Source organism: Cyclopterus lumpus, chromosome 4 (assembly GCF_009769545.1).
Source record: "Cyclopterus lumpus isolate fCycLum1 chromosome 4, fCycLum1.pri, whole genome shotgun sequence".
In the NCBI taxonomy this organism is placed as follows: Eukaryota; Metazoa; Chordata; class Actinopteri; order Perciformes; family Cyclopteridae; genus Cyclopterus; species Cyclopterus lumpus.
In genome coordinates this window covers 8,911,503-8,939,371 of record NC_046969.1, presented here as the reverse complement: position 1 = coordinate 8,939,371, position 27,869 = coordinate 8,911,503, and the positions used below count along the sequence as shown (strand labels likewise).

The window sequence follows — 27,869 nt, the reverse complement described above, 5'->3', positions numbered from 1 at the left end:
TAAATTAAATACTTTTCTAATTAACATTTTGAACACAGAAAACAAATTATAATAATGATATAAAATGTAGATATCAAATAGGAAATCAGTTCGTCAATGCATGTACCTGTAATCAAAGGTATAGATGCGGGTCCACACCAAGGACAGGTTTTATGAATAAAATCATATTGCTGTCCTTTCGGTGTGATGAATCCCACTCTCAGCGTGCTACTTGTCCAGTCGTACAGAAAGCATTTCACTGCTATATAGCTTCCCCACTACGAGGCGTTCTCTCTTTTCAGGACATGTTGTCCCCAATGAGTTTTGCCCCCGCAACAATAAGATGAAGATATGAAGATGAGCCTGGCTGCGCTGTAGTCCCTTGTGTAAGAGTGTCCTCTGCTCCGAGGTCAGCTCATCCACACAAACAGCCCATCAAACTGCAGCAGGAGGCTATACGTTGGTCTCAAGGCCATTCATGTCAATGGAGCAGTGCTCTTTGCCCTTCTTTAGGTGCCTCGGGGGAATCGGAGGCTTCTTCCTATCCGCAGGCGGCCGGACGCCCTCCTCCAGCTGCATCAGCCGGGCCACGTCGGAGGGGACAAGCTCGTGTTTGACTCCCGAAGAAGGGGGCCGGTAGTTGCCGTTGTTGTTGTGGCAGTTCATCATCACGGGTTTGGGCTCGCAGATCAAAGGCACCTGGAGGCCGACAAGGTCACAGGAAGGGAATTAGGGAAAAGTGGAAAATCGATGTTGAAAAGGAGCTGGATACCGAATCAATGTTATTTTATTATATTGTGAAGAAGTTTTATAATTATAATGTCAGTAATTTACAGATTAAAAAAAGGTTATTTTACCCTTAATCAGAAAAGAGGCTCAAATTAAAACTCACCCCATCTCCCTCTTTCATGAAGTCTTTCCTGCAGATATGTGCCATGATGCCTGTGGCCAAAGCATCCCCCATTACATTTACCATGGTGCGGAATCTGTCTCTGTAGAAGAGGAAGACATTCGAGAGGATGAGTTGAACTTCAACCCGAAATGTTTCGGAACATCTTGGCCGAATGCAGAAAAGATGAAGAAGATGGGGCTCATGGGGTTTGGCTACTTACAATGCCCAATCTACTGCAATGATGAGAGTGATGTCATCAGTTGGCAACCCAACGGATGTTAGCACTATCACCATGGTGACCAGTCCAGCTTGCGGTATCCCCGCTGCACCGATACTGGCTGCAGTGGCTGTGATACTGGAGATTTAGAAAGCTGATGTCAATTAGTCAACATAAGAGCTGCATGTAATGTAACAACTGACAAGATGATCGTGGCTGTTGACCTACGACAGTGGTTCCTGCGTGATGTCATGAGAGGCCGATACACATTTAAAGGTCGCAAGGATGTGCTGTTCTTTTTTTGTAACAACAGCAAAACAGCACCACTTAAATAAGGCAGAGGCGACAGGGTGGCCGAATCTGAAAGGTTGCGCCCTGGTGGACTCCTCCAGGCAAAGCTAAACCAGGAAGACTAAAAATGACCCGGAACAGAACTGTGATGGAACAGCGAGCCAAAGTGAACCTAACTGAGGGGCTCAACATGGAACAATGGAGGGAGTTCATTGGTGGCTTCTGTCTCGTAAGTCACCAAGTTGTTTATGAATCACCATTGTTCATCTCACCATTGTTTATCATTGCCATAACCATTATCTTTCCCTAACATGACCAAACAGAACCATTTGCTGTGTGCAGAAACTATAAATTGAAGAGATCTAGCTCTCGTGGGTTTGCAGCATGGTTCAATATCAACCCTCTTGTATGGCGACAGGGTCGGGCACTGGGCAGAATCGTACCCGGGCCCACTGAGCTGCACTTGAAGACCCATTTCTCTACAAACAATTATCCATTATTAACCATTATCATCCTCACAGTAAAATCACAGAGCGATTGTTTACTGAGCTGAACTCTCCGTGGACAGCAGGTCGCTTGGAGCAGCTACTGATTTACAAATTTGAGGGGGAACATAAGAGCACTTACACTCCAGATTCAGTTAATGATATTTTATTAATTTGTTCTCGACATGGAATAAAAACATATGAGCCTGGACTTGTGAGTCAGACAATGTCTCCATAGCAACTGTCCAGCTACATACTTATTAAAAGCATCCTCTCTGTTAAACCTGTGCATAACAGCAGAGATTGTGTGGAGAGTGGACGACATGTTAGTGTCCGTCTGCTATCTGGAGCCGATCCAGAAGCTGAGGATGGGATGATCCCATCGCTCATCATGGTGAGCGAAGGCAAAGAGGTAGGCTTTGGGGTCAGTGGCGTGACTTGGATATGGTGGTTTATCGAGGCCACATGGCTCTTTTCAGAGAGATAAGAGGATAGTTTCAATCTACAGTTGCTATATGGAATTATATAGAAAAGCATACAAATATGCAAATATTGAGCAGCTTGACAACTGATGGTGATGTCAATTATATTTTCACGTTACTGATTTATGACAATGTTCATTCACAGGTAGTCTTGGAGTCCCAACACAACGGTGAAAGGTTTGTTCTGTGGTTCCCTGGACGTACACAGTATTATTGTATTTCAGGACAGGGTGAAACACAATGAGCATCACTCTTTGCTTTACTCTTAAAGCACAATGGAGCCTGCCGTCATGTATTGCTTTTGTCTGCAGATTATCTTCTGTGCGCTGAACCAAACAACCATTTGTTTTCTGTTATCTGTGCTTCCACTTCTTGCCCTATTGATGTATCAGTTGGGAAATACCCGCTTTTCCATACTTCAGAAATCAAAACTGTAAGAGATTCTATCTAAACATAAAATGGTTACATTATCTGGTGAAGAGATACAAGAAAGGCCGTCATTATCCAGGAGAGAGAGAGAGAAAAAAAAAATAGATCCAAGACTTCTAAAAGGCATCCGTAAGCTTTAACTGCAGCTATGTTATTAAAGCCGTCAATCATCAATCTTCCTCGCTAGCACTTTCAAACTGGTGTCAGACATCCTCCGACATCTGTGCTGCGAATAAACAGGTCCGAAAATCACGGAAAAGTGTATTGTGTATATTTTAAAAAGCAATAAATTATGTACAATGTATATCTGTTCGACCGTTTAAAGGATTTATTCTCGTTGATATCATTGCTTTAAAATCCCAGTAATATCTTCCCCATGTTAATGAGCTTAGAGGCACAGCTGGTATACGGCATGGCCCACTGACCTGATGGTGATGATCTGGCCAAAGTCCAGCTCGTAATTGTTAACTTGTGCGATGAATATTGCTGCCACGGCCTCGTAGAGAGCGGTGCCATCCATATTGATGGTGGCGCCCACGGGGAGCACAAAACGAATGATGCGGCGGTCAATGTGGTTGTTCTCTAAGAGGCACTTGAAGGTTATAGGCAATGTGGCAGAGCTGAGGAAGACAGAGAGCAAGAGAGAGAGATCAGAGGTCAGCAAAAAAAAAAAAAACATAAACATCCCATCATTTCTCCCAGGCATGTGCGTAAACAAGTGTTGTCTAGTGGTTTGCTGTGGTGAGAGAAACAGCCGGAACTCTTATGAGACATTCAGCATGCAGCACATGCTTTTTGCTGATGTGGCCATGTAGCGGGCACTTACTCTGGCAAAGTAAATAATAAGCTGTATGAATCTCTAAACACACCGTCCTGTCCAAGGATTGATCATGCAACATGTCTTGGACCATTCCAAAGCTTGTGTGTGTTTTCAACCAATTCATGTAAAATCCCATAAGCCTAGATTGATGAGGAACATTTTCCAAAGATTTTCAGTTTGTCGATTTCCTGCCTTCCAGGCAGCCACTGGTTTCCATTCATTTCCATGTGGGTTGTAAATGAAACCAGTCTGAAGTCTACCACAGCCAACATAATGTCTGCTAATGTGGATGAGCCAAACATGCAAAACCATTGACAGTGTCAAGGTTAATTCACCGGTCAGTTTGTATAGAGGAGCTAAGTCACAAAACATCAACAACATGTGCATGCACTGGACAGGCGCCATTCTAATCGAATTGCATTCCCATCTCTTCCCACACACACCAGATGTTTCCTGATCTCCCACAGCCCCTTTGAGGCTTTTCATGGTAAGGTTCCAGTAAATGGAAAGGAAAGGAAAGGATAAGTGGTATTAGGATATATCATTTTGAGAAAATAAAAACCAACATACCGATCTCTTCACATCACATCAATACAAACAAAAACCCAGTTAATTAAGTTTGATCTCCCTGCAGTTACCTGGAAGAGGTTGCCAGGGCGATAAGCAGGGCTTGCAGGATTCCCCGTATATAAACGATGGGACTCTTTTTGGTGATGAAGAAGTACATGGAAGGCAGGATGAACAAGCCGTGCAACACCAGACCAAACACCACGGTGATGGCATAGAAGCCCAGCTTCTTCCCCATGGCTGACGGGTCACTCATCTCCAGGATCTTACCGGCCACCAGAAACACGATGCCAAACGGGAAGTACCTGTCAGGGCGAGGAGTAGCTAAAAGGGTTAGCAGTGGCTGTGAAGTCCTTCATAAATTATACAATCTGTTCATCTATAGACAGGTTCCATGTGACGCCATCACGAGATGCTCAAGTTAGCTGTTCAACCATTGAGTACCTTTTAAGGTGCTATACAAATAAAATGTATTATTATTATTATACATTTCCATGATCCCCAAAATAGTATTGCAAAGAACATTTTGTCATGGCCCTGGGTCATGATAAGGTGATGTGGTAATTTTGCACATTTAGCAAATAATAATATTGTTTTAAGGTAAGCTCATACTGTTATTGTTATGGCTGTTTGATGAATATCGTAAAAGTATGTCAGCCTCTATGATCAATGGTTTGTTGATCAGTTTGATGTGCGTTTAAAGTTCCAGTGTTTCATTTGGTGACAGTTTACAGAGATGAAAGTGCATCAAGCTGTAATGCTGCGTTCACACTGAACGCAAAGTGAATTTAGATTACATACAAAGTCAATGCAAAGACACGAATGGATGCAAGTAACGCAAATTTCTGCCGGGCGGAAAGTTGAAAGTATGATAACTGTTTCCCTGGAGATAAGCCACTCCTCCTCTCCAGCGTCTGAAGCGAATGATCGAATGAATGATTAGTCCTGCGAGTAAACTCACGTGATTAACGCAACGTGAAATGTTGCTTCGTATTTGGTGTTGACCGCAGCATAAAGCTTAGAATTTGTGTGTGAAGTGAAAAACAGGTGTGCTTAAATGGAATAAAACAAATTATTTTTATTAAATATTAAATGGCCTTTAATATGGATTATTAAAGCCGGAGTTGAAATAATCTAGCATACATATCTGGTATATCTTGAAGGTAAACATTAGGATTTTCTCACATGCTAACGTCACAAATATTGTTAACCTGCTCTTTAATCGTGCAGCTGGCAGACAGCAGAAATTAATATAATAATAGATTTATACATGGTAATGTTAAAAAAAAATACAGACTAACTTACTTTACTTGTGCAGCAGGCAAACAACAGGAATTGTATATGCTAACCTTACTTTTTTTGTAATGCTATCGGGTGCATGATAATGTTTCTAATATCCAGAGATTTATCAGGTAACTTTACTTTTGTATGCTAAGATCCATAAAACTGGAAATAAAATACATTTACTTGCATGACGGGGGCTTCTGTACTTTGACCCTGTGCTGCCTGTATTCTTATTTCATAGCTATCTATCAGCTGGTTAACGTTTCGATGATGTTTTGGTATCAGGTATCCTTGTAGCTAGTTGGCGCTGCTGAGGCAGCTTTGGGAAGCTCACTAAAGTTATGAGGTCAACGTGTCACCATCGCCTTATCATAACATTGTGGCAATGAGTTGTTGACCCTCCTGCTGCAGATGCATCCTCTGAAGTTGTATATTACTTCCCTGAAGTAAAGTAAGTTGAAAGAGAGCATTACCATATAACAATGGCAACAATTCTAAGGACGGCCTCGTTCAGGCTCTGGCAGAAGTTCACCAACGCGCTGCCATTTGGCCCCATCCTTCCCAACATAATACCTGTGAAAATAAACGGCACCATTGTTAAAAAGATGTCCGAAAGCATTTCCATTGGCAGTGATGAATCCAGCAGAATCCAGACAAGAATAATGCATGTTTTTACCCATGGTGGCTGAAAATATAACGATTCCAAGGACATTCATTCCATCGCTTGTTCCTTCGCGAATGCGTACGAGCACGTCAGGAGGCGGAGTTAGGTCGAGGGCGAAGTTCTGGATGTCGGTTCCGTTATCATCCTGGATACCGTAAATGAGCGCTCGCCGCGTGGTGGACTCCGATTGGGCCTGACTAACCGTTGGCTTGGGTTTCACAGTGTACACGCTGCTTGTTCGATACTGTTGACAGGGAAAAGAAACACAATTAGAAAAACGACCTTGACTTTGTGTTTAAAAGCGATGTGCGTATTATATCGATTGTCTCACCTGCTGAAAGGTGGCCTGGACCAAGTTAGATGGGAACATGTTGCTGCGAGGCAAAGATGCACACATATTAAAACTCTTATTCATGAAGGTAGAACAATAGGAAAGCAAGCAAACAATTTGATACTCTATGCTTTTGAGGGTAAAAACACCCTTTTCCCATTGGTTTAATAAGTTGTTACATCAGTATGCTTGTCCACCGTAAGTAACATTTTACAATACATTTGTTAGTTATATTAATCAGATCCTTCTTCGTTGCAAAGATCTAGAGAACTCAGATATTTTTCTCCAGGTTCTTGCTTTGGTAAATGACAATGGCAGTGAGTCAGCAGGCTTCAAATAAAACATCCCGGTATTTCGGGCAAGCTGACAATACAGAACAGGAAAAACACTTCAGCTTTTACTCTGTTTCCAGGAGTGTTGGTTGCAGGAGACCTAATTATTCCCATTCATACAAAATAAATAATGAAAACAAAAATAAAATGTTCTATTCTATTGTGACGGTAGAAAAAAAAGAAAAGAAGAAACAGGATGTCATTTTAACTTTTACCCCGCTGTTTTAACAAACCAAATCATGCTGAAATAAATAGTTTGGCTGCTGGTCTGTTTGACTGCAGTTGTGCAACACAGTGCCGACTCGGCAGCCGTGACCTCACTTTATACTTTATGTTCCCAGTTATTTAGGACAACGCGTTGTCATTTGTATGCTATCCTACAATTCTGTAAAAACAAGAGGCAGAGTTCATTTGACCAAATAGTGGTTTCTGGAGTTGCTTTGAAAAAAAAGATGATGATCTTGAAATCCTGTAATTGTGGCTGATTGAAATTCCAATCTTATTGTGTTTTTCCAGTCTGTTAGCGAGATAAAAAGCTCTGTCACGAAGCACAACCGGTGTAGATTTATCTCAGGGCCCAAATTAGAGGTTTTCATTTGCTCTGCCATCATGACCTTGTGACATTTAAACTGATTGTCGAGTCAAAAGAAGTATGTCCCTCTTTACATGTAGTAGGAACCCTCAGAGGAAGAGCTGTTTAATCAGTCGTATTTCAAATTTGTTCTGAAAACACTGCGTTCAAATGCCAAACTCAGGAGTGGACAGTCTTTCCCTATGATTCAGTTTGGATTCACAGTGAAATATAATAATAATATAATAGAACTCCAGGCTGTACTAATCAATTTGTATTTATTAATGGTTAAAATGCAAGTTTAAGTCTCCAAAGTCAAATATTATCTGCTCGGATTCATAATTACACTTGCAAAGATGCATTTTGAAGCAGTCCCACTGGTAAGAGTTTGTACTGACTGCAATCGTAAGATCACCTACTGATCCATTCGGCCTGCCTACGCAGCTCAGCACATGTGCTCTCTCAATAACCCCTTCGCGCCACCAACAGCATGGAATAAAATGCTCGGATTAGACTGGCAGAGGCACAATGTATGACAGGTGACCGTTAATAGTCCTGTTTATTGATGCCGGGTCTGAGAAACTGGGTAACATCTCTTATTAAAGAAGATTAAATGTTTTTAGTCAACAATGAAGTCATCCCAGAATACGGGAACTGAAAAGCTTAAGGCAACCAATGTTTTTTAATCTCGTCTCTGAGGCAAATACAAAACAGTCTGACAAAGTGGGATATTGTCAGGATGACATTTGCTCTTGTGCGGTGTTATTACTAATATTGTGTGCCATCTTGTACAGAGCATCAAATTATTTTCACATTAATTTATATTCATCAGTAACAGCAGAAAATAAAACCCAGTTTAGCTCACTGATTATTTGTCTGCAGTACTGGGAACATACATCATTGATAGCACTGTGCTGCCTGGAAAAACATTTGTATAACAGCTTGTTTTGTATGTGGCCAGCAAGCCATCAAATGCATTTTTTTCTTCTTCTTACATATCATGCTTAAACTTGTGTGTTGTGCTGTAAATAGGGCCATGTATAATAGGGCCACTGATAAAGCCGGAAGAGTGAGTCAAACCTCATCAACATGGGGTAATCAAGCCCAATTCACATGAAGTCCAGTTTACACACCACAAGGAGCACATCAAGTACAGTGCATGATGACGTCAGCAGTAATCTGACATCATCTGAGGGAACCAGCATTATAAACTAAGGGCATGGAGTTTGAGAGACAACGTAATTCACCAGGAAGTGAAGATAGTAATGCCAGTAAATTGAAATATGGGAAGTATAGCATCTAGTATTTCTGGACCTTGACCATTGTATACAAAGATGGAAGACATGACAGCTCCCCCTAAAAGTGAAGCCAAAACATCTGCGTCGGCCCCTGGATGACTGGCTGCAGAATAGTTCATAAACCCTGCCTTGTCCAGGGATTTAGGCCAAACTAAAAATCATATTCTGGAATAATAATAGAACATGTCAATTTCATTGTAAATGTATTTATAGAGATCTTATGGTTAGCTACCGTGGTGTTGACGTAGCAGCTAGGCAGCTCACGTTAACTAGCTGTGGCCGCGCTCGGCTCAAGATTGGTTCAGGCGGATGTGCAGGCTGGACCTCGACACCCCCCCCACCTGATCACTGCACAGCCTCTTGCTCCCAATGACGTCAAAATGTCATGATGGGAATTGGAGACGCGTTGTCCATTTATATATGAAGTCTATGGGTGGATCCATACAAACAACTACAAGTGGAGATGTCTCGGCCTGTGTTGTGTGATTCTGACCATTGTTAGTTTTAACCGGGTACGTTCAATACTAAATCTCCATTTAAACCTATGATAATGTGCTCCTGATATGGTCCCCTTCTGTATGTCCCTCTCTTCGTAACTCAGCTCCATACATCACCTTCAAATAATGACAAGACAAATCTCCTTGCAGCACAGAAATAATCAGTGTGCATCTTTCAGCGGGGGTTATATCAGAAGACGGCTGCGTCCGTAGCTCACTGCAGTTTTCCCAAACAACTCAATACGTGCTCCATTTTTACCATTTGAGTCAGACAAAGAGCCTAATACAGTAATTGCCATTGATTGATTAATGTCCCAGTTGTTAGAATCCCGACTGAGGAACTGGTTGTTCATGGTGTGCACAGATAGTCAGCCAGAGGCTATATTGGTCCTACCGGATGAGATCCAGCAGAGCATCAGCAGAACTCATGATAGGCTTGCCGCTATCCTCGGAGTCCTCTTTCTGGGCCGCGCCGCCTGGATGGATGATGGAGACCATGATGATTCCCACTACAACGGCTACAAAGGTGGTCCACAGGTAATAGGACACTGTGATCAGACCGAGCCGACTGGAACACTTGGCGTCGAGGGCTGCCAGTCCTGACATCAAACTGGGAGAAGAAACATTCGAGTTAGACTGATAGTTAGTGCTTTATTTAAATAATGCACGTTGAGCCATGTTAAAGCAAATGTGTCAATGCAATCCATCAGTAAACGACTAGTTTGTGCACTCTCCTCACTTCAATACTTATGTTGATATTCTTGTGATGTGTTTCTTTTCAGCAGCTTAGTAACATCGGTTTTCTGAGTGAAGCCAATGCATTTAGAATTGTCTTACCAGGATAAGACCTTGGACCACTTTCTTACTCTGTTCAGGAGTATGTAATCCTTCAATCTATCTAAAAACTTCAAACATAAAACTTGCACATTCTTATAAAAAATCTCACCACAAGGTCCCTGAGCACTTTTCACAACTTTGTAAGAGGGACATTTCTGAAAGCTCAGAGTTTACAAATGATGACGAGATTAACATTTTCAGAGACGGTTGAGAAAAAAGTTGATATTTCCCACAGTCCCTGCTTGTCATTACACCTTTGCATTTCCTGGCCTACGTCACACAACCTATAAAAGAAGGAAGGGTCATTACCTCTCTGAACTTACAATGGTACCAAGCTGGTCGTATTCATGTGTTTGATTGTGATAGAGCGTCTTTGTTATCAAGAACTAACCAGCGATCACACTGTTAAAGATATTTAATGACCTTCGGGAGGGCTAACGTTGGCCAGCTTTCTCGATAATGTTTCATATTCTTGTCAGGATGGCGCTAATGGTCACAACGTCTATGTCTCAAAAGAACATTAATAAATGAATATATATATATATATTTATATTTGCAGTCTGGTCAGTGATAATAGTTTGGTCACGTATCATGATGTAGCTGCCTTGAGCTGCTGACTGAACCATGTTCTTAAATGTCTTGAAGTATTTATTGAACAGACACTTGGAATAATTCAGCTCAATGCATAGAGCTCTTTCCCCACAGATGGTTCAGAGGCCTAACCACAAGAAAAGGTTTAACAGAGTCTTTATACACATTATTTCATATCTCCCCCCGTCCTCCTCAGTGTTCTGATGCACTAAGGATAAGATCCCAGCGTTGGTGGATGCCTGCTCGGTGTTGCTGTCCACAAGGCCCCCGGGGTGAAAGGGTGAGAACTGGGTGACAATACAGCACGTCAGACACAAAAGATTTAATAAGATACACTTGTGGTTTGGGCCTGGTGAGTTTGGATGGCGCCGAGTTTATGAGGTCAGGATGAGCCGTCTCTCATGCATGATCGGGGTTACGCAATACAAGGTACATCTGAAAAGAGCAATATGATAGATTTCTACAAGAATGGAAAATATTTAAGACCTCCTGTTTTTGAATTGAGTCACTTAGCAGCGGGAGATGTTTAGGGCATGATTAAAAGCATTTAAGGGATCAGAAGAAAATAGCAGTAATTCGGTTCAGAAGATTGAGACCGAGTCAATGCAATGTCTGATGAAACAAAGGCAGGGATGATGGCAGAGGTACTCAAAGAGTTTGGGCTGAGGGGCATTAGAGTCAGAGTAATGACCACAGCAGCTGCTCCTGGATTTCTTGAGAGAACACTTTTATGACACTTTTTAAACACAGTTTAATGGATGCTTCATTTACTTTGGAAGAAAAGAAGAGAGCAATAAATAAGACCATCACCTGGGAAGGAGCACTTAGTTGTTTTAGCATCTATGGAGCTGAAGAACAAAAGAACATTAATAAATGAATATATATATATATATATATATATATATTTATATTTGCAGTCTGGTCAGTGATAATAGTTTGGTCAAGTATCATGATGTAGCTGCCTTGAGCTGCTGACTGAACCATGTCTTAAATGTCATACAAGTATTTACCTTTATGGCTTATTCAAGTCAGAATCGGGACAGCCTTATCAGGAAGATACATGAGAGGGAATTATGTTTTGCAGGGTGATTTTCTGATGCTCATTGTTTGCTGATGACTGGGCATTTTGGAAAATGGGAAAACACTAGTCATACTTTGAAAAGAGTATTTAATGCTAAGAGTTAACAATGAACTCTTAAAGGTTGTTCCGAAGATCTTCATTCGACTGTGTTAGCGGTAAAAAGACATCATGTTATTGTAGTTATGAATGTATTTTGTGCTGCGGTTAGGTTTGCCTTCAAGACCGAACCGTTAATACAGGTGTGAGCGCCGTGCCTCCCTGTATGAGAATCTAATTCTACAAATAGCATCATATTAATAACTTGAGTGTAGCCTCATCTTTATTTGCAACTGTGCATAAAATACCAGGTTTATACACAGTGAGCAAAAAAGATGCGCAGCATTTGAATGTTGATTCAGAATTGAAATGTCAATAACATGAACTATTCATTACAGCCCGAGATATTATCATGTTGTTTTCTCGTTTATATAGATAGCCAATCAGCTGACTGACTCAATGATATTAGATAGAAGTGTATTAATCATGAAAGAAAATATTGTGCCTGAGATTGCTAAAAAATTACAATTTCTTAATAACAAAACACAACAATAGATGATAATAGATATAAAGTGTAAAACAAATAATACTAACACCATTGCCTAATATAAAAAGTACTATGCATACTAAAATTGACTACGGGTCTGCAAGATGTTATTCTTAAAACATTTTAGCTGTCAAAACATTGTATTTATATCCAGGCCAAGCCATTAGCCACATTTTGTATTCGCCACTGCTATATAAGTATGACATAACGAGTATTAAGAGTGTGTCCTTTTTTTAAAGGTTTAAAGACAATGTTGTCTGCTCTAAATGTCAAAGATTGAAGTCAATTCAACTTTCACACAAATGCTGCCACCGCAGTCATACGCTGAATGCTCCATCCGACCCCTGAAGGAGCTCCTTATGAGACTGCATACAAAGTGAAACGTGGTGGAAGAGGGTTCTCTTTCATTTTTAAAAGGCATTGTGCATCAGTCTCTTCCTTCATGGTATTGCATTGAGGACGGCTATTTGCGTATCGTCTCCAGAGGCAAATCATTCAGAGGGCTAAACTGCTGCTTCGAATCCAATCAGCAATGAATAATTCACCTGCTATGAAGTGTATTGTCGATAAAGTAGAGTGTTCAACTCACGTCTTCATGCTACATGTATACCAGTGGGGCCCCGTGGCCCTCTGTTGGCCAGCCGCCACTGATGTATACTCTAGTAAACACACAGAGAGCAGGGTAATCAACAGAGCCAAGCTGCCATCACATCAGGGTTAGTGGTTTGATGGATTTCTTTTGTGAATATAAAGAGGCTTAATCCCCCACAGCTTCCATTCAGGGACAGAATACAGCCCACTCACACACAAGGATGAATAGATACTTAAAGCAGCAATCCAACACAACAGCTTCTTGTTAGGAAAGGTATCTGTTTGAATGTGTGTCCTTCGCATATCTCGAGAACTGTCCATCCGATCTACTTGCGCCTGTGTGAGGGTTTTGCTGGGGACCCAAAGGACGAGCAGGGTCGAGTTGGTTGGCCCACTTTGGACACGTGACATGTTCATTGTTCACGTTGAATAAACAAGCGACGGCGCTCTGTGCAGCTGTGCGGGAGGGGCTTCAGGACACTGCGGAGTCGAGCATGTGGTCCACAGCTGGCCTTGACAGGCTGTTGATTATAACGAGATCGTTCAGAACGTGTGCAAATTAGATTTCCTCAGAACAAAAACTAAAAAGAGTTGTGCATCAAAACATCAGTTAATTTTCACCTTAATCAGGGAACATTTCCTAATTTACTGTGAGCACAATTATCACGTTTCTTTTTCATGTAGATTCCTAATTTTCTTTTGGAAGTTACTGAACAGTACAACCCAGCTAATTTGTTGAGTTGAGTTTTTCAATGAAACAAAAAAGACTGCTGTTTTAACTGCATGCCAACTTAATCTAATTAAGACAAACTGCTCTCAAACAGTCTGGTGAGGTGTTGCTCACTCCACAAACAACAATATACGTTTTAAAAGGCTATTTTTTAACAATCTAATATCGTCACATTGCATAGTTGTGCAGTATGAATTTTAAGATATTTGTAGGATTCTCCATCTGGAGTCCCAACTTTTTTATCGCACATCTGCCTTCCTCTTTTGCGGGAATAATGGTTGAACAGTTAATTATTAACATCCCTATTTATTTTCTTTTGGGGCAGGCCAACCCCATGTCTGTTTGCTGTTGTGAAATTTAACTCTGCTCATTTGTTATTTGTACTTTTCTTCACATATTTGTCCAAGCGAGAATCAGTTTTTTATATGTCTTATTTATTTAGATGTTTCAGCGCAACTCTCTAAATCTGAGGTTTCTAAAGTGCTCCAAACTGTTCCAGGAAAGGCTTTTTTAAAAGGTTGTCTGATTGGGGAGGGCGGTGCCCAGTCTCTGAAAACCCCATGCTCTAAATGTCAAAGATTGAAGTCAATTCAACTTTCACACATATGCTGGCACCGCAGTCATACGCTGAATGCTCCATCCGACGGCTGAAGGAGCGCTCGGTCCTTAGAGATATGAGATGTGAGACTGCATACAAAGTGAAACGCGGTAGAAGAGGGTTCTCGTTAAACCTTCATGGTATTGCATTGAGGACGTCTATTTGCGTATCGTCTCCAGAGGCAAATCATTCAGACGGCTAAACTGCTGCTTAATATCGTCACATTGCATACTTGTACAGTATGAATTTTAAGATGGGAGTGGAGATTTGTAGGATTCTCCCATTCACAACGTTGTTATCGCACAGCTATCAACTCTCTCTGTTCAAGAGCGGACATCTTTCCTGCTGGAGTTAGAGCTACATGCGCGGTACGAATAGTTCGACCTGAAAGTATCCGTTTGCAACTAATAAATGTGATCGTTTATGTCAACCTCTCTGGCGAGGATTTATGATACTCATGCACTGTGTTTTATGGTGCCTGTTATGCCGGCATGGCTCTTGCCATCAAAGGAGCAGAGACATCAGCCACAGTCTATTCCAGGGGTTTTCAAATCAAATTCATCGAGGACCAGTTAGAGAGAATGTCCTCATGCAAAGGTCTGGGACATCACAATAATTTCCAATTTGAGTGCTATGATTTTGTGCCATATTTTGTAGCCAACAGTTGTATTAACATCTGTATGTAGTCACCAAATATTATAGACCTTTTTTGATGCTTCTAGTCAAATTGAATTAAAAAACTATTCAGAAGGTGTTTTTTGTATGCACTTCACACCTTCTTGCTGGTTATGATTGACTTTCTCAAAGAAGTACCCAAATATAATTTCCACTATAATTGTAATGCCCGTAATAACTCTCAGAATATGTCACTAAAAATTCCTCATGTGTTAATCTAAGGGGTGACCGCTGTGAGGGTTATAGTGAACTGCAGGAGACAGTGTTCAGTACCTGGACACAACAAGGGGGAGAATCAGCATCTTCAGCATCCTCATCAGCAGTTCCCCGGGAAACTGGAAGTACTTCACCTCCTGCCAGGATGAGAAAAGAACAAATGGTAGTGACAGGTCATTTGAGGAGGAACATTAGACGGCTAGTGAAAAGTAACTGTTTTTAAAAAGAAAATGTTGATCAGCTACAAGACATTGTTAGGGTGTTAGGAGCACTGCAGAAGCTGAAAATGATCTATCTTTCTTCAACTTGATGAAGAAGAAAGGAAAAGTAATTATTTTATTTCATGTATCAAGGTTTTTTGGATAAAAAAATACCCATGACTTTGTAAGAAACTGAGCAATGCTGAAGCATCTCCTGAAGTGAAAGGAAATAACCTACTGGACTATTTTCCCTTTTTGGTCGTTAAAATGAAAAGCTTTACAGGCGGTATTTTCTTAGATGTGTCTTGTGAATGTACGGATCAATGCCATCTTTTAAGCACTGTAAACTGCTTTTACAGAAGCATAAATCCACCTTTAGTGCAACTAAACACAGCAGACAATGTAACGGTTGCACTGAAATCCAACCTCTGATTGTGCTGGAAGGTGTTTTGTAGAGTTAGCAGCCACGATATTGAGTGCACTGCCGTGACTCATCCAGACACTTTAGCAGTAAGTCTCCACCGCGTCAGTTAGCTTCGCTGTCAAGGTTTCCACCTTTTGTATTGCAATGAGTATGACACAGCTATAGCTGTGAAGGTAGAATAAATGCTATGTCTCGTTAGCCAGCCACTTGCAACCTGCTGCTTCAAAGGGATTGGGGTTAGCTCCGAAAGCTAGCAACAACTGATCAGGTGCCCTTTAGGTGTGCTGGCCTTCAAGGGGGATCAGCTATTCTCCTTTCGTCTTTTAAAATACTTTTTTCTAACATTAATCGGTCAACATTCTTATTGCCGGTTAACAGTTAATCCTTTACAATCCTAGTTGCTAACTACAAGTTAAAAGGTCACAAAGCTGAATATTACAGCATTTATTCAATGTTAATTATTTGTCTGAAAAAACATTAAAGGTGAAACTGGTCAGATGTTGTCTCTGAAATGGACTTCAGGAGTGGACGTCTTGTAAGGAAACCGTTTTGGCTTACAACAGCTGACCTTTTTTGTGTTTTTCAGAGAAAGTTTAGATTACTTTTTATTTACAAATCAGACCAGATGTTGTCCAACAATATGTATTCTACACATTAAGCAATGTTCTTGTTTTCGTTTTGCCATGGCACCACCATCTTCTTTTCACAATGCATGTCAAGTATGGTTGAGTTCAGCTCAAAGATTCTTGAATTAAATTATTGCCCTGGATAAATCTTTCCAAAGAACAGACTGATAACAAAAACAACGTCTCTTCTGGTTCGCCCATGCAACTCCAGTGTTAACCCAGCCGTGGCCATGTTAGATGTTCAGAGAAGGTGCTCCGGCAGTCAGGTGACAATGTATAAACAGCGTCAAATTCCACGTAGGAAGTGGAACCGGGTGGATTGATGGGAAAGGGTCTATTTACATGGCTACATGACACACCCCCTGAAATAACTTCTGGGATTAAAATAGTTATTTTAACCCATGCCATGATATTTTCTTTAACCTAAGTAGTTTTGGCCCCTATGTAGCTAGAACCCAAGGTTTTAAAACTACCCGGAAAAAAAAGAAGACTCAGCAACAAGAATTTAGAGAATTTAGAGACTTTAGAGACTTTAGAGACTTTAGAGACCTGGCTTCATCATCACGTCCCTGATCAACCTATCGCACTTGATAGGCGGACTGTATACCGTGCCGTGACAGAACGCAAGACTCCATTAAGAAGAGGGGAGGCGGACTGTGTGTTTACATCAATGATGCTTGGTGGTCAGACATAGTCAAAGTTGATGGACAATGTCTCCCAGATCTTAGAAACTTAAAGGCTAAGATGTCTAGTGATTGATCAAATAAACCTCAGATCTGTTTAACCGAAGTTCCACCAGAATGTCCAAATCTCCATGAGAGGAAACAATACACTGGACTATGTTTACACTAATATTTTTAGCAGCTACAATGCCCTCCTCGGCCCCCAATTTGGACTATTAGACCATATGTCCCTGCTTCTGCTGCCTACTTACGTCCAGCTAATTAAATGGGCCAAATCAAAGGGGAAAATAAGAATTAACATCAGCTGTATGAACATAAAGCTGCTCTACAGGACTGATTTGAATGTACAGACTGGCACATATTCATATATGTATATATATATATATATATATATATATATATATATATATATATATATATATATATATATATATACGTATGCTGCAACCCATGAGAACAACATAAATCTTGAGGAATATACATTAACGGTGTCATGGGATGGGATGTTTCCGCTACAGGGCAGGATGTCTCTACAGCGGGTGAATAAAAGCCATTGGTACCCATCTACCGAGCAGCCGAGGCATTGGTGACAAAAGGGTGCCCCAAGGATATAAAAAGACAATACCCACCCCAGCCACAGCCTGTTCACCCTGCTGCCATCTGGCAAGAGATACAGAAGTATCAGTTGCTGTTACACCAGAGCAGCTTCTTTCCTCAAGCTGAGACACAAAATTCATCCTCCACCTTCCAAATGAGACTTTAAACTGCACAACCCTGTTGTACAATGAAAGTATAATTAACCTTGTAACCTTTTAAACCAAATAGTTTGGTACCGACACCTTACTAAACTGTGACCATTTCAAGGGCGTAGTTTGCTTCTCCTGTAGTACGGTGCATTTGTTTATAGACCTACTTGGATGGATGAGTCAAACAAACAATGGAACTGCAACCAGCTGTTGTTTTGTAAAACCAAAAGTCCACATTGACCCATTTACTTTGACTACCTAACTCACATGGCCTAACTTTACTTGCATAACAAACATACTTATTTCAACCCAAACCACAATGTTTAACCTAAACTTAACCAAGACGTTTTTTTGCCTAAACATCACCAAGTAGGAATGCCAAGGAGCTTCCTTTCCCTGCTAAAGATGCTTAGTTTTTACACTGCCAGTAGGCAAGTTGTGTATTTAGCCTGACACCGTGTCTTATTTTATAAAACAATATATCTTAAATCTTGAAAGTATAAATAAAGATATTATCCAGACGTTATACTCAATAGATTGTGTGCATTGTCAGAGACTTGCAGAGGTGGAAGCAATGTTTTTGGTAAAGTGATTATTTGTATCTCTTGTCAAAGCAGGTAGAAGAAGGTATACAAAGTATAAAAGGGAGTCAGAGAGTTACAGATAAACACTGACGAGTAAACCTATATCTGAAAAGAATAGGAGAGCAGCCATACAATAACAGATAAAACACCAGTGACATGCTTCCAAGGCCCAATAGTTTTGGGTGACATGTTTGGCAGAAGCGTTCAGATCTTACAGGCTGTTTGTGTATTTGTGTCAGTGTCCACTGGGCTTAACCTAACACTGGCATCTATCCACTGCAGCAGTGAACAGCTGTTCTCTACCAGCTGTGCTGTTCCATCCCCCTGCAGCCAGACCACATATCTCCACTCTGTCAAAATTAACTTCGTAGTGTACAGATTGTAAAGCCCTCTGAGGCAAATTTGTAATTTGTGATTCCGGGCTATACAAAATAAACTGAATTGAATTGAGTGTAACAAGAGTTTGAAAAAGCTTCCCTCCAAGGCATCTCTGTGCTCTCAGTGTATTTGTGTGGGATATCTGCCACAAGTTGATGCTGCACTTTAAAGCGTTCTTGTTCGTCACACACTTGACAACAGTTCATGGGGAGAAAGACATTGGGTGACAGTTTACATCGGCTTAATGTGCCACAAAAGCTGAACACAATTTACTATTGAGGTATGAATACATTAGTAATACGGTGGGCAAATATTTAGTTTATATGGTAATTTGTTTGTGTCCTCTACTGATAAAGATTGAAATGTGGGTGTTATAAATTCAGCTCATTTAAAGTATCTGCTGAATGCAATGAGGTTGATGAACAGTACATTCCAGAAGGGGCATTTGTCCGGCGCTATTATGAGCCGCGCAGGGAGTCATCGGGTCAAACCCTGCACTTGCTGTGGGGGCAATATGTGTGCCTGCTGGTGCTATGGGCACTCACTTGCCTTGCTAAATGATTATCCGTGGCTTTGTCATACAACTGTTGTGGCCTGCGTGTAAGCCAGAGCGCAGAGGATAAAGCTTGCAGCATTGTTGTTGACAACCTTGTGGAGAATTGTGACCCACTATGTATACAAGAGAAATTCTTAGCAAAGCCAGTCTTGGAAAACTAAACTCTTTCAATGTTAACTTTTATGGGGCCAGCATACTGTCAAAAATCATAGAAAGAATCTTGTTGGATAGATTATAGGAGTTTATTAACTCCACAGATAACCAGTTGGGTTTTAAAGCCAAACCTGCCACTGTCGTGTGTACATATGTCTTAAAATTAAGAACTATAAAAAACTATAAAAAACGTAATTATAGCAGCAGTCATACATGGAGTTTTAGCAGTATTTTTACATATGTGTCTAAAAGAGGAGGAGTGGGAGAGAGGGGAGAGAGTTCAGCTTCCTGACAGCCTGGTGGATGAAGCGGTTTGAGAGCCTGGAGGCTCCGGTATCTCCTCCCAGAGGGCAGGAGGCTGAAGAGACTGTGACGGGTGGCAGGAGTCGCTCACAATCATGGTCACTTTGCCGGTGAGGCGGGTGTTATATATCTCCTGCAGGGAAAGGGGAAAGGGGGGGGGGGGGGGGGGGGGGGGAGTGAAGCACCGATGATGCTTGCAGCTGCGTTTACTATACGCTGCAGGGCTTTTTTTTTTCTTGCCTTAGCTTTCTAATGCTAGCTAAAACCAAGGTGGTAAATGCTGCATTCTCTCCCTTCATAAGACATCAATAAGCTACCTACATCACTGTTGCTATAATTTGATGTTGGTGTTCCCTTTCAAGCTTGAACTGAACAAACTACTGCGGAAAGTGCCCTATTTTCAGTCTCGGCTAACGTTTGATTGCACAGTTAACGTTGGCTACGTAGCGCTCTGCTGTGTTTTTGTGAGTGCTACATAATGTTATTGATTATCAGTGGTATTCCTCTTGAATATTGTAGTAGCATGCTGCTCGGACAGTAGTCACATTCCACGGCTCGTGCTGCATTGACTAGCGCCAACGATCTTTATATACCAAAAATCTTGAAATCAAAAATCCCCAAAAATATAATATAGCATTGAAGGGCGGGAGTAGATTGACCAGGTTAAAGAGTAACCCACGGCGACGGACGCTCTCCTAAAGCGAACACATCCCGCGAGGCAGGGATCATGTCATTGGTGAACACGACACCTGGCATTCTATTGGCTGGAGAATTTTGACATGGTTATTGGACAGAAAAAGAGCAGAGGACATAATCTGAGAGCAGCCGTTTCATGAGGACACAAACGCTGCCTTAATGTGAGGACAAGGGCTGAAGCTGGAGCGCATGAAATCTGTGCAAGCAACAATAACAAAACCAATGTTGTGTTGAGCACCTTTTAATCATTTTAATATGCCTGGCAGAGAGATCTCGGCAAAGGTTACACTTGCAACCACGGGATGACTAAATGTAGCCAAAGTCAGGCAACCTCTTGAAGACCAACTGCATCAGTGCACCGTTTCACAGATAGGCAGGGCGTCTAAAGGGAAAAGGATGTTCTAACGGATCAGTGACCCCAAGCAAAAAGCTGTGTGTCAGCATGTCCCCGCCAAATGTCCAAACTTAATTCCAATGACAATTTGTGGAATGATATTAGGACATCACTTAACAGGCAGTACACGTTCAAGTAAGTCAACTTTACGTAAAACACACTGAGATAAAAGCCTTAAAGATATCAGATATCTCTTATTCATTGTTGCATTACCTGTAGGGGATAACTAACGTCTTGCTTAAGTAAGTCGAGTCCTAAATTAAACACAAAATATCCTAATGCTGATCCATGTCCTAAAGCAACGTTAAGTCTTTGTATCTAAATGTGAGGAGCTGGGGTATCATCTTTCGTCAGACTGGAAGTCTGCAACTTCCACAAACAGTCATCATATCATATTAGAATAATATAGCTATCTTTTATCTTGTTATTACAAAAGCTAGGATTAAGTAAGACTTGGCTTCCTAAACCTACAGTAGGAACTCTTTTACTACTACCGAGGTGGGATGAGCAGAGGTCAACCACAATGGCTTTTAGGTTGAGACTGCATCGATCTGATGATTAATACACATCTAAAAGTTGTGTATTGCGTCGAGCTGTTGAAGTGAGGTTAGGGATGTCAGGGGAGTTGGGAGGAAGGTGGAATGAGGGACTGCAGGGCGAAGCGGGTGCATAATGACAGCTAAAGAGCTTTTCTTTTGGGCATTAAGCAGAGAGAGCTTAGTTTCCCGTATAAGAGCAGGATCAGCACTCGCATACAGCCAGCAGAGAAGGTTTCTCTCTGCTCTGCTCATCTTGCACTCATGCGTATGGGTTGGTTTGTGTTCGCCTGTGCGTGTGTGTCAATGTGTTGTTTGTGGTACATGGTGACACACAATGAGGCACTAGAATGTAACAAAACAGAATAATATCTTCACCTTGTGTTCTTGAATCATAAGAATAAAAATGAGAATTATAAGCAAAATAGTTCAATTTTGTCCAAGCCCCGTCTCCCGCTGATACTCCGTCAAGCTGTCAGAGCGTCCGTGGAGCCCACACACTCATTAACTGACCTCACTGAATAGATATTATTTAATTTTAGCAAAAGAACCCTTGAGCAAGACACTTAACCCTGAATTGTTCCCTGTAGCTGTGTCTATGTATGATTGTAAGTCGCTTTGGATAAAAGCGTCAGCTAAATGTGATGTAATGTCATAGAGAAGCTGGCAGAAGTGTCTACAATATGCATTTGAAGGATATATTCAGTCGTGAAAAAAAGGGTTAGGACTTTATTCACTGGTAAAATCATTCAAAAGCAACATGTAGCGCTATGTAATGATGTGCTAACGTACTCTGCTAATGTTAGAAATTTAACTTTTTAGAAGCATATATCTCCGTCCGGGTAACGAGTATTACTGTTACAACGTTTAACATTTGACTAGCTCCAACCACGACTGTTGATCTAAAACTACTGAACTAACAATAACTTCGGTCTCTCCCAGGTGTGTCCGCAACAACTTCTGCTGCAATGTTTGATTGACTAAATACGAACCACATTTATCCCCTGTTTAGTCTGCAAGTGTATCGGGTGAGTTTTTCACTCGCGCTCCGTCTTCGTGTAACAGATACGTTCTCATTTAAATCAGTGTGCCGTCTGCACCGACTCCTTGCAGCTAGACCGCAGCTCCCTGTTCACTCATCATGTTGACTGGTCAATGGGCCCTCCGACCTGTTAGTGTGTTTAGCCCTGTTAGCTCTCTTAACTGTACAGCCCTGTTTCGCCAAACCTACTGCAGGACTCCGCTTGCAAGTAGAACATAAGGTGGCATGTTCACAATTTTTCAACTGACCCGCAGGTGCATGTGAGCGCGTAAGCCAGAGTTAGTTCGACAGAGTTAGTTTGACAGCAAAATACCAATGCAGACCCACCTGCAGGTGCTGGTCTCACACCGACAGAGACCAAATAGCACCAACAAATCTATTCTGGTTGCTGAAGGACATCGTGAATGCAATTTTCTTTTGAAAAACATCCAGTTTGTTGTTCGGGTTTTCTTCTATAAATATGAACTTCTGTTGTATTCTGACTCAGTCAGACATTGCAGAAATCTGCTGTAACATTTAGTTCATTTGGCATTGTGCTTGGTTTTACTTTCACAAAATAATACATTCATAATACTCGCATTAAACATCCAAAATACACATTTATGTGGTTTTTCTTACTACTTTGTCTATTTGTGTCTGTAGGTTTCTCTTAAAGTCACAAAAAGTAAGCATTAAACTTTCGAAAATACTTCTCTTAAAGTATCAACCTTAATCAGTTGTGATATCTATTCGTTATTTTTTGTTTCTTTTCACCTGTTAAATTTTTTATTTTGCAATACATATCTTTAATTAAAGGCTTTAATTAAAGGCCATTTTCTCAAAATTAGTTTTTCTCTAAGAATCTATCAGTTGCACCAAACGTTCCAGGTTCATTCCTATCGCTATTCAGAAGGTTTTTTTAAAGAAAGGTTTGTTCATATATCATTCATAGGATAACATTTTATTCCTAAAAACATAATTAAAATGGATTCTTTATAGCTGTTCTTGAAATATATGCAAATGAGCGCCTATTTCCTGAGATAATGCGTAATTTGCATATTTATACATACAATGCCACTTAATTAAGTACACTTATGAAGTCTAACGCAATCCATTACAGCTGCTTTGCCATCAAATCTACTTTTTTGACGCCTGTAATGTTTTTGTCGGTAAACGGTAGTGTGAATAAAGATATGTGGTTTGCACGTTTTTGCAACCCAAATCTATATGAATACCTCTGAATTTCTAACATCCTGAATAAGGGTACCCTTAACCTTTACAGAGTGTAACGTGTGAAGGAACCTGTGTTGGCCACTGAGCGTATGAAACGTGTTAAATGCCCGTCTGTAATCTGACTTTCTGTCACTTCACTTTCTCACAGCCTACGAAATCAATTGCTGTCCTCTTTCTGTGTGGCGGCACAACCCGGTTTCATGAAGACACCCGATATGAGCTGAAATAATTCACTCCCAAACAGTCCTGTGAGGTATTCAATCAAACTATTAGCAGTTATATATTGTCTATAAACGGATATTTTCTGTTTCACACTATTTGTCCTTCTGACCGGCAAATTTGCAGTTGATGGTGGGATTCTGCTGACTCCCCCCCCCCCCTCCGCCCTACCCCCATAATGCTATAATCCAGATTTATGTCACAGATTCAGTGTGTTCTACTCAGTGTGTTCTTGTGTGGAAACTGTTCAGCATGTTTACATAGTATAGCGTAGTTTTCAATTCATGTTCATTCTTTAAAATTTGGGCTAATCCTTTAGCATTTTGCCTCTCTCTGCCACACACGCACGCACGCACACACACACACACACACACACACACACGCACACACACACACACACACACACACACACACACACACACACACACACACACACTACCCTCTCTGCTCTCCACCCTGGGGGTGGGGGGATCAGGCCTCTACAAATTGTCTGAAAACATAAAGGTCTGTGCCTCCTGTGTACTTTGTCATCACACAGACAGGCACTCTTACTTGATATACAATTAGAGAAAGCGTTTGATTGATTGGATTGTAATCCCCTCTTGCGAGAGCCACCAGCTATTTTTAGGCCTATTTTAGAATATGACAGAGCTTTAGTCAAAAGGGGTGATGGGAAAAGAAAAGGCTGCATTTTGTTTATGGAGCCCCTCCATAAAGCTGCTTGGCTGTATTTAGAGCAATGTGCCGAGGCTGTGACGTGTATTGACGTCCATGTATAAGCCGGTGGGCTTGTTTGTGGCCTGGTGTCGTGCAGAGATGTTTTTACACTGCACGAAACACCAAATCTCAGCTTGTATATTTCTATTTATTATCAGGAAACTGGTCACCAATCAATGCTTTTAAGTGTTGCTAATTGCAGACAAAATATAGCCACTTAGCCGATGACGCACAATATTTGCCCTTTCGAAGTTTTTTTATTTTAAGCTTCGAAACCTTCCCAAGAAAAAAAAAAAAGACACAACAAATGGAGAATTGACAGTTTAAAGGATACAGACACTTGTGTGAAGCCTTTAAGGTATAACATTTGCAAATTATTATTAGAAGTCTGAGAGAACGTATACTCTGTTAAGCCGGCTCTTTTGTTATTTATATTCACACACACGTAGACAAACGGGCGCTATGCACGTGCATTGTGTATGGAGAGAGCGAGGGGGCTGCCTCACAGGATGGCAGCTGGGGGGGGTCGCTGCCTTGCTCAAGGGTTTCTCAGCAGTGCCCCAGGAGGACAACTGGCTACCGCCGCCCCAAGCCACAATGAGGGTCTAAACAACATTTTTCTGCACGGCTGTGTTGTTAGTGCTTACAGATCACTGTGGTGTGAAAGTTGATTGGCAGAAAATAGAAGCTCATTCAAGAAAATAAAATCAATTTGACACAGTGAATATTTTATTATTGCCGCAGGTAGCTATCGTTGCTTGAAAGAGAAGATCAATTGAGGAAGTGTGCACTGTGTTAAAATGCAACAATAACGAACTGGTATCTTTTGAAAATAAATGGGATGTTCATTGATGCATTAATTATAAGTGCAACATTTGATTTTCTCACTGCATTGAATTTAATTGGCTCCCTGGAAGGTAGAAAAAACATATTTATAATATCAGCGGTACAAGAAGTACTCGGATCAGTACTTAAGGAAAACACCAATATATCAATACAAAATAAAACATCGATAAGGAACAGTTGCTTCAACAGCATTTTAATGAGGCTGATTCATTTTAAAATATATTGCTTTAATTTTCCTGAATCTGTGTCAGATCTATTATGACTCCATTATTATGTGAAATACTAGACATCTAATACATTTTCACATTGGTTATTTGCATTAAATCCTTTTTTCTAACTCAGCTATGATGTCGCCAAGACTTGACTGAACTGATGACATTATGTGTTCTGACTTGACTGATCTGTTGTTTTTGCTCGCTGATATTATTTTAAGCTCCTGCCCCACTCAACGGACCTGCAGGGTTTTATTTGGTTTGCTTTCAATGTAGTTTAGGAATGGGCTCTGCAAACAGGAAATAAATCAATAATTCACTCCCAAATGTACTAAGGCATCATCACAACCGAGAGTTGGAGCCCCCTCAAATGTATGACAAATGGGGCAGGAAGGAAGAGAAAGAAATTCTGCAGAACAAATGTATACACATTTTTTGTTCTTCGCTGTTTTTCACTTTTCTCTACTCTTTTTTAACTATTTGGGCAGCAAACCGTGGCAGTGTGGGTTCCCTCCGGGTTCTCCGGCTTCATCCCACAGTCCAAAGACATGCAGCTCAGATTAATTGGACTCTATATTACCCGCAGGGTTGAATGTGAATGGTTGTCTGTCTCTATGTGTGCCCTGCGATAAACTGGCGACCTCTCCGGGGTGGACCCTGCCTCCGCCCAATGTCAGCAGGGAACGGCTTCATTCTGCGACCCTAAATAAGATAAGCGGTTTGGATAATGGAATGAGGCCTCAAACCGTTATAATAATAATAATTATTATTATTATTAATTATTACGCCAACAAGACACAACAGGTTCTCAAATAGGCGATGAATTGGTCTAATGTAAAATCTTAATCTCATAAATGCATTGATGTATCTTCTTGGACCAAAAGTACCTTGAAATTGCACATAGTTACTTTCCACCACTGCAAAACTATAATAGACAGTTATATGCATTTGGAAAATCTAGTAAAGGGCGTAAACATGCATATAATGACTAAAACGCACAAAGGTCAGCACTGATTTGGGGCCTAGTATCAGTGGGACATTGTGGGGGGAAATGCATTGAAGCAGGAGAATAAATGAGGTGAAGCACTGAGTGAAAAGCTCCACAGGTATTAGAGGCAGAGGGAAAAGATCTCCATCTTCTGCCTGCACGGCATCACAGGGTCAAGGGGAGGAGACAAACTGACCTGCTCCGTGAGGCGCCGCGTCCTCAGGAAGAATCCCAAAAGACACCCAATGACCACAGCGAGCACCGACATGATGAGGAGCCCATTCTGTTTGCAGACGTTCTTCACCCTCATCCACACTGCGTCCAAAGCCACGGCCATCGCGAGTCAGCTGTCCTGCGTCCTACCGGCAACCCATAAATGTTCCCAACCCAAAGCTTAAAATCCGCGTGCGAGTGATGGAAAAGAAAGAAAGATGAAGAAAAACTCTGCCGTGAGAAATATCCAATCCTTCCGTGACGTTTCAAAGCGCCTTCGGTCTCAGCATCCCTCTCGTCCTCTCGCTGCGGCGATCTGCACTGAACTAAGAAGATCCACTCTCACTTTCCAGGCATCCCCTCCCACCCTGCTCCACCCATCAGCGGCCCCCTGTGAGCTGACCCGCCGCCAGGGGGGTGGAACAGCTGGCGAGCATGTCTCCGGGGGTTAATATCACCAATCCTGTTAGTGCGCTGCTGTAATAAACAGGTCTGAGGCCAGATTAAAGATCCATGAACAATTTGACAAAGGTTAGCAGAGCAAAGACATTTCGCACACTGACAACAGAACAACGTACAACCCAAAAAAGTGCGACCCAGTACACAGTGGTTAATGGACACGTGTAATGTTGTTGAGAGATAAATCAGCAAAGAAAAAACTTAACTGTTCATTATTGAGGTGCATTATACAGCCTTTATACAGCTTATGAGTATATACAAATATTGACTATATATAATGGAGGTTGACTTAAGAGGTGACGTTGTGTATTTGGATCCACTTCAGCACTTTTTATCCTGCGAGAGACAAGGCAATGGAGCCCGATAGTTCCCATAATGCAGCTCATTACCATGTCTTCGTTGGACCTTCACTGCCTGTGAAATTCACGTCCAATATCTATTTATCTCCACTTCCCCAGTTTGTGACGCCTGTTAACATCGTCCGGGTGATTTTCTAAGACCATATAAGACAATGGAAATGATCTAATAACTTGTTTGTTACCCATAAGAAGGGAACTGACTGCATAACACATAAGATGACAATGCATGATGGAAACATGACAAACAAACAAACACACAAACACAAACACACACACACACAC

General features: G+C 41.3%; 1 protein-coding gene across 1 annotated transcript; it reads right to left on the bottom strand.

Annotated features, from left to right (window-relative positions):
* Positions 1-432: 432 nt before the first annotated feature.
* slc1a7b (solute carrier family 1 member 7b) lies at positions 433-26,893 on the bottom strand. The gene is made up of 11 exons (XM_034530922.1): positions 26,753-26,893; positions 15,099-15,178; positions 9,534-9,749; positions 6,442-6,484; positions 6,123-6,354; positions 5,920-6,019; positions 4,234-4,467; positions 3,201-3,395; positions 1,092-1,226; positions 872-971; positions 433-678 (listed from the first exon to the last, which is right to left on the bottom strand). Exons 1-11 carry the CDS (start codon positions 26,891-26,893, stop codon positions 433-435), a joined length of 1,722 nt encoding a protein of 573 aa, XP_034386813.1.
* Between the last annotated feature and the right edge of the window lie 976 nt (positions 26,894-27,869).

What these genes read in the sequence shown, in the direction of transcription:
- slc1a7b (XM_034530922.1), bottom strand. Translation starts at nt 26,893, where the DNA reads ATGGCCGTGGCTTTGGACGCAGTGTGGATGAGGGTGAAGAACGTCTGC. An exon ending in CTCCCCCTTGTTGTGTCCAG is followed by an intron (nt 9,750 to 15,098) that starts GTACTGAACACT and finishes TTCTTCTCCCAG; the next exon opens with TTTGATGTCAGGACTGGCAG. An exon ending in GGCCAGATCATCACCATCAG is followed by an intron (nt 1,227 to 3,200) that starts GTCAGTGGGCCA and finishes CTAAATCTCCAG; the next exon opens with TATCACAGCCACTGCAGCCA.